The 7,877-nt window shown below is 32.4% G+C and overlaps 1 protein-coding gene and 1 non-coding gene across 3 annotated transcripts; one reads left to right on the forward strand and one right to left on the reverse strand.

Annotated features, from left to right (window-relative positions):
- Positions 1-1,336: 1,336 nt before the first annotated feature.
- On the reverse strand, positions 1,337-1,409 carry TRNAR-CCU. The gene has a single exon. It is a non-coding gene; the product is annotated as a tRNA-Arg (tRNA).
- Positions 1,410-3,500: 2,091 nt separating this feature from the next.
- LOC123227115 lies at positions 3,501-7,156 on the forward strand. 2 transcript variants are annotated; one of them, XM_044651791.1, is made up of 8 exons: positions 3,501-3,999; positions 4,586-4,721; positions 5,119-5,189; positions 5,326-5,374; positions 5,475-5,527; positions 5,608-5,720; positions 6,466-6,568; positions 6,785-7,156. In XM_044651791.1, exons 1-8 carry the CDS (start codon positions 3,687-3,689, stop codon positions 6,877-6,879), a joined length of 933 nt encoding a protein of 310 aa, XP_044507726.1. In that variant the 5' UTR covers positions 3,501-3,686; the 3' UTR covers positions 6,880-7,156. The 2 variants fall into 2 exon arrangements, with proteins under 2 accessions (XP_044507726.1, XP_044507725.1); XM_044651790.1 differs by having other exon boundaries at positions 3,503-3,999; positions 5,466-5,527.
- Positions 7,157-7,877: the final 721 nt, after the last annotated feature.

Raw genomic sequence — 7,877 nt, forward strand, 5'->3', positions numbered from 1 at the left:
ACCCAACTTTCTTCATCACTGTGTCATTCGTTGTAAGTTACAAAATATAAGGTTGTTCATATATGAGCTATTTCAGGCATGAGTTATGTGTCAAATATTGTAATTTAGCCTCAAATAGCTTTTAATTGAAGTAAGATGATTTTTTTTTTTTTTTGTAATGAGAAACCCCATTGGAGTCAGATTGTTATTTTCGGGACTAAACCAACTACACTGCATAAGACAAATGTCGATTTAATAATTGATCATACAACTACTAAACTAGATAAATTAAAAGTTTAATCTTAATATATCATTAAATAAGAGTTGAACCCATATTATTTTATATATAAAACTCTCTTTTATTATTCAAACTATCTCTTGAGGGTTGAAGATTTTATATAAACACATTTGTATTGTGTGTGCAAGTCAAGTGATTGGGGTTCAGAGGCTGAAGCTGAGACTATCTAAATCTTGATATTTGGAAGCTTTATGGGCATTCATTAGTTATACCGTGCATAATAAGGCAATCCGGAGGTGGAGGTTGAAGAAGATGGTAAGGCTTGATTCCCCGTGTTCGCCCAAATATGAGGTACTGCTAGGTATTGTTTAATGTTTTGTTTTAAAACTTTCATATTGGGACAATTTTATATATATAGAGCAAGACTTTTGCTTTTCAAGTCAAGAGAAAAAAAGGGTCTATTTAAATAATTATACAAAAATAATTAAAGAATCATCATATACATATTAGAACAAACATGTGTATAAATATTTTATAAAATGCAAGATAATGGACGAAATCGACATTGAATCGAGAGTGAGAAAGAGCATCATAATGGTGGGGGAAGAGAGATTAGTCTGAAGAAGCAGTTGAAGATAGTTTTGGTGGCCAGAAAAAGAGAAAAAAAAAACCCTAAACTTTAGGGGGGAAATCAACTTTTTAAAACTTAAACCTATGAGAATATTATTAGTTTTTAAGATTTAGGAAAAAAAAATAAGATAAAATTTTATGTCTTTAATATAATTAATTAAATAGCAATTTACCCCCTAAAACTAACTGATCATATTAATTTTAACAGCTTATAAATAGAAATTTGGATTTTTAAATAGGTACCAATTTGAAAGTTCAACAAATTTGGGATGAGAATAAGTCCTTTGGCCTTTATAAAACATCAAGGTTAGTTTCAAAACTGGAAAAAGTTTATTTAAAATATAAGAATCGGTATGAAAATATTAAAACAAATTGAACCTGAATATAATCTTCAGAAAACAAGGTAAAGTTTCAAAAAAAAAAAATTGATGGATTACTGGAAAATCTCCAAAAAGCCTTGCACCTCATTGGTCGAGAATTTTTAGAAAGCGCGCCAGGTAGGGGTCGAACCTACGACTTTCTGCTTAGGAAACAGACGCTCTATCCACTGAGCTACAGGCGCTCGACGACAATGACTCTAAACATTATTTTCTTATTTATTATTTATCATAAAATTTACAGCTAACGCTCCTACCCAAAATGAGAACGTTACATTGATGCCCCCTGGAAAACCATTTTAGGCTTTCTCGCTAATTCAAATTCAACTGCATTAATGAAAACGATCATGTACACCGCAAAAAGAGATTAATTGACATTGTCCCACTCAAGGTTTGACCCGAAAACCCTTTTTCACCCCTTAATGGCATAAATTACACTTTCTTATAAGAAAAACCAAACTATGTTACTAGATATAATATAGAAAATAGGGTAAAGTAGTTAATTTGCATTGCCCAAAAATTGAAAATTTTTGATCAAGCATGATCATTGTTGTAAGAAACTGAAAATTGAAGTCAAAATTAAAAATAAAAAAAATTGAAAAGAGAAGTTAAAAAGGTGAGACAATCGAAAAGTTGAATAGAGAGGAAAGTTTGTGTTCATCTTGTTTGCATTCCGATTCACAAAACAACTTGTGAAACCTTATTTTGTTAGATCCTTGTTGCTTTTAGAATGATCAATAAACTTAATGAAGAACACTAGTTCATATTATTTTTAGAGGCAAAGGACTATTTCTCACCCAAGTTTTAGTGTAATTTTAAAACACACTTGCGATAGTTAAAAAACTTAAATATCCACCTATGGATTAATTTATATTAAAATTTTTTATTAGAAAGAAGAGTAAAATCATCATTTTCTCCTTAAACCCTAAAACCCTAAAAATTTATAACATTTCCCCTCTAAGATTAATTTTAAAAAGTGATATTTTTCCCCCATTTAAATTTCCCAACGAATGACAATTGCTCTCCCCCTCCCAACAATAGCTCTTCCTCTGATGTCTTCTCTCTGTCCGATGGGCTCTCTCTCTAGTTGGATTTCATTTGGATTCAAAGAATCCAAACAAAACCCTTCATTTGCATGATGAAGGCGTCATCCATATGAATTGTTTTCTTTTAGTCGTAAACGATGACGATGCTTTCAAACCAAGGGTTGTTATCTCTGATGTCTACCCTTTGTTTGGACGCGTCATCTTCATCCAAACAACGATGATTCATCTAAACAACACCTTCATCATCTAGATGACGGGTTTCGTAATTCAGATAGAGAGAGAGAGTCAAACGGAGAAAAGGCATCAAAGGGAGAGCCAGAGCCAGGATAGAGAGATCGGTCATCGTTTATTAAAAAATCGTTAGGAAATTTGAATTGTGGGGAAAATTAATCCTTGAGGGGAAATGTTTTTTTTTTTTTCCAAACTAAAAGAGAAAATGTTATAAATTTTTAGGGCTTTAGGGTTTAGGGGGAAATAACAATTTTACTTTTCTCTCTGATAACAAAATTTAATAAAAGTTAGTTTATGGTGAATATTTAGGTTTTTCAACTGTCGTGAATATATTTTTGAGATTGAACTAAAATTTGGGTGAAAAATTATCCTTTTCCCTAGTTTTAGTTCTCTAGTTAATCTAACAAGTTTTTACAAGATGGTTGTGTTAATCATCCATCAATATTATGTGAGACACCACTAATGACTTCAATGGTGAAATGAAGATATGGTTAAGTGGTTGGAAGTCAGGTAATTTTATATTTGGTCAAAATTACATTTAAAATGTAAAGTAATTTAGGGTTTGAAAATGAGTCTGTCAGATAAATTCTTGTTTTTTCAAAAATATTTGTGAATAAATTTCAATGACTTTTGTTGGAAATATTCGTAAATAGGTTTCAATGACTTTTGCTGGAAAGAAATCCTGATTCAGTTTGTTGTTCAATGTTAAAATTGCAACTTTGATAAACTTAATAAGGGTATTTCTGTCATTACATTAATTAAAAATGCAAAATAACAAGGGTTTTTCAACCATATCTCAAGCATGTGTTAACAACAATTGTGGACTTTGTTATTCTGTTTTCGTAAATGGTGTTTCATTTTGGGTAAAAAAAAAACACATGGGATCAGCAGGTGGAAAATGAAATTTACACCAAATATTGGTGGGAACCCGAATTCGCCTTTGAAAAGACATTTGTAGCCAATGAAGTTCAAATCCGCATTCAAAAATGAAAACGTTTATTTACACCCCTGAAAAGCCATGTATTGGCAATTCAAATTCAAATCCGAAATTGAAAAGGTTACATTTACACGCCTGAAAAATCATTCGTGGCGTGCAATTCGCTTCCAAATTTTGAATTCAAACATTCACCGACGAACAAGAACGATAACTGAAGAAGAAAAAACCACTTGGAGATCAACACAGAAATGGAGGAAACCATTGCAAACCTCTGCAAAACCCTCGCTTATTTCTGCAACCACTTAGACAACAGTTGCGAAGCTCTTAAGCAATCTGTGCAGCGGCGTCCCATCCCTCTGGATTCCGCTTCTACAACCTTCATCCAGTGCCTCAACCGCCGTGTTTCAGCCGTCACTTCTGATCTTAATTTGCTCGATTCGATGTCGTTTGGTACGGTCTCTTTTGAGGAGTTATTAGGACACTGCAATGAAGTTTACAAGACCAACGAGACCCATCTTCTTCAACTCCATGATCGCCTTAAAACCTTCAATAATATTCCTGGTATTTTATTATTATTATTAGTTCATTTTTTAATTTATAAGCTGTTAAATGGTACATGAAAATGAAGCTGAACAATATAGTTTTGATGTGGGCTTTGAGGGTATTCAAATTTTCTAGTGTCTTCTTTCATTTTCTTAGCAAACAAACAATATGGTTTTCGGAGACTGGGCCAATCCAGTAACACTACTAGAGACCATAGTTTTTTTAATAAGAAATTGTCAAATTAGTAGGATCAAACCTTAAAGTGCTAAAAAATTTGAATGGTATACTACTTGATCATCATAGGAACATAGGATGTGCTTGTCTTATACGATAAAATTGTAATGGCGTCCTAAAGGTTCTAGGCTGGTTTTTAGTGCTCCCTGTATTGAATGGAACAAAGTAAAATCTATAAAAGATATATGCAACTTGTAACATAAAAGTAAGACCTTTTGACGAGATGGGCTATAATATGATATTCTCCGTGTTCATATATTCATTTTAAAGGTTATGTGCAATATTGTAATCATTTCCATAATATTTTTGTTTATCGAACTAGTAGTGTTGACTGTTGAGCTTTGTTTTTTGGTGTGTGTTTTGAGCTTAGAATTTGAGATTGATGACGAAGATAAGGGTTGCAGTTTATTGACACCGATTGGTTTTGACTCAAAGGATGAGGTGGAATCACCATCACCAATCTCTTTTTCTCATTCAGTCATGAAGAGCTTGGAAGAAGACACTCTGTATCCTTGTTAAAAGGTTGACTAGTTTTGTTATTTTGTAGAAAATTTTGGCACTTATTTGTATGTTGGTACTTACCATTAACATTATTGAGGTGGTTCACAACGCAAAAAGAAGCATTACGTGCTAGGTACCTACACAATAATGGGAATAAAAGGGTGCAAAATTTGAGATATTCAACTCATTGATGATAATATGGTTCAGTATTAGGCTCGTTTGAATTGATTTTTTCCCCTCTATAGTGAAAAGACCATATATGTTAAATTTGAATCTGTTTCTGCATCTCCATCTTTGTTGTAACTGAAGGGAGTCTGTAGTTACAATTAGTTCTGAATTGCAAAGATTCTTTACAAGTTGGAAGTATAGGTCAAGAATTCCGTTTACCTTGATTTTCGTTAGACTTGATGAATCATTGAGTTTAAAGAATCTGGGGCTATCAGATGTTTGTCTAGCCACTTTAGCATCTGAAGGTTAGTAACATTTGCTTAGTGTCTGAAATATATCTTTAAGAACTCTATCAATAAATGTCGGTGGTACAAGCAGTAATCAAGCTTGTTATACCTGCTAGTTGCTACTAATGCCTACCCTGGCTTTCTGTGTTAATAGATAATGATAACACTGATGATCCAGATTGGTGTTTCCAAGAAACAATGAAGTAAGTTTTTGAGCTCTTAACTATATAGGTTGCTCAAGGTAGTGCAAGGCCCTGTTAACTCTTTTCTGAGCATTTACTATTTCACTTTTAGATGCTCCAGGGACAAACTGCATGAGATAAAGGATCTAAGTGAACAAACTGCAAATATAGAAGGTAGACAGCAAATAGTTAACATGAGTTTGATAATGTTGCAACCTGTTTACTGACTAAAGTATCATTCATTGTGAACATAGGGGAATTGAAAGATAAGCCTATTTCCTTTGAAGCTGCTGGTCCTGTAATAAAGGTATCAAAGGATGACTATGACAGCATTCCATCCTACATGAAAACCCTAACTTCATGGGAGGTAAGAAGTTTATAATGTTTCTCCTGATAATTTATTAAAAGAAGATCAGGTTATAAATAATCTATGGGATAATTAGGGGAGTGGTTTTCATAATTTTGTTTGAGATACAGATGGTAAAACTCAAAATATCTGAATCTTTGACCATTCTCAGCAATTCCTAGAATGATGGGATTGCTTGACTAATCACTGGTTAATACTCTTTTGCAAGTCTATATCTTCTGTAATAATTATTTTGCTCTGCTAAAATCACGGGGAAGCAACTGTCACGTAACAAACTGAAGCATGTTTCTTTGCCTTGTTGACTACATCCTGAAACTAAGGCTATTGGCTTTGCATCTCTACTGTGAAATTAAAAAAATACAAACCCTGGATGAGGACATAATTTGTTTAGGAATTCATTTCATATGATATCTACTGGAATGGAACATTTCAAAGTTGCATGTCGCATCATGCTCCCTGGATAACTTAATTTGACAGAGTTGAGTCTGCATTATGTTCTTTATAATTTATATATTCTTTTGTTGTTTCTGTCATTTCTCAATTAGCAAGCAACAGAAATTAGACAGAGCTTTAGTCCAAAACAGGCTAAGCCAAGGGCAAAAGAATTAGAGCCTCTGTTTACAGATATTCTTAACCGGGAAGTTGCCCGTTAATTTAAAATATTTTACATACATATTTGAATGGCTTGCTTTATTTGGGATTTCATAGCTTATACTTAATAATCTTGGCGGTGCTTTGCTAACAGGATCTGCTCATTGCTGTTGAGAAGATCAACTCAAACTTGAGAAAGGAGAAAACAAAACAATGCAACTACTTCCAACAGGACGAAATTGCATCTTTGGACTTGGGTATGAATTCAGCCAGTTTTTTCTTTTCTCATTTTTTCTATTATGCATTTTCATAGTTCTCGAATTGTATTCCTACTGATTTGGTACACATACAAATACCTTAATTCACTTGTTAACATATTTCACAAATCTTATCTGCCCACTAAAGTGAACTTTCAAATAATCTTAGGCTTTCTCATCCTTGACTCATTGTTCCTTTTGCTGATGCAATTTCAGGGCACAAAGCCAGAGCTTACCTACTGCTACTCACTCGTCTAAATTGTTTACGTATTGAAACAATTGATGGTCGTATAAGCTACCGTGTTCTGTGAACAGGCATCATTTCTTAATAGGAATAATGCAATCATGCCATCTTCAAGTTTTACTTCTCAGGTTCATTTAGATTTTACAACTTCAATGAGATGGTTTCTATAACGGCATTTTATGATCAAATGGCTATTTTCATCACATCAAGGCTGTTTGGATACAGCAAAATAAAATTTCATTCTGTTTAATTCATGTAATCATATCTGTATTTTCATACTTTATGTTGAAAAAATTTCTAAAGAGTAATTAATTAAAACACCCATATTGGAGGGGTTACTAAAATTGCTCTGATCCCCAACCTTTCAATAAAACCTTAACTTTAAAAAAAAAAAAAAACCACTTACCATGGGTGATTGAAACTCAACTCATCGGGTTTGGATGAAATGTATAGGGGTTGATTTTACTATGTGTAATGTGTTGGGGCTTTATTAAAATTTTACAATATGCAATGCATTGGGGGTTTGTTAACATTGTCTTATGTGTAGTGCATGGGGTCATATTGAAATTTTACAATACGTAATTAGGTTTATTAATTGAGTTGGGCCTCCTTGAGGCCTAATTGTTAGGTTTAAAAAAGGGTTTCGGGTTAAACAAAATTCAGGTTTTGGATAGATCTAAATAATATTTTTAATCAATAAGGATTTCGGTCTCGTACTTGAATAAAAATTGTTTAAACTTGAGGTCCAAAAGAGCCTGAAAAATTATTTAGAGTAAGAGTATATATAATTCGGTTCAAATTATAAAATCGGTTGAATAACTTAAAAATTACAGTTTGGTTTAGTTTAGTTTATAAAATGGTTTTGTTTGAGTTGATAAATTTTTGAAAAATAGTTTTAGTTTGGTTACAGTTTGGGTGATTTTTAAAATAAATCAAACTGTAAACTGTATTTTTTTTTTAAAATTCATATATATAAATATATTTGACGGAATTTTTCAATAAGTAATTAAGTATATAACTTATTTTTTCATATTTATTTTGTTATTTTCCTTAGATATGTATTAT

This window comes from Mangifera indica, chromosome 10, assembly GCF_011075055.1.
Source record: "Mangifera indica cultivar Alphonso chromosome 10, CATAS_Mindica_2.1, whole genome shotgun sequence".
Lineage (NCBI taxonomy): Eukaryota > Viridiplantae > Streptophyta > Magnoliopsida > Sapindales > Anacardiaceae > Mangifera > Mangifera indica.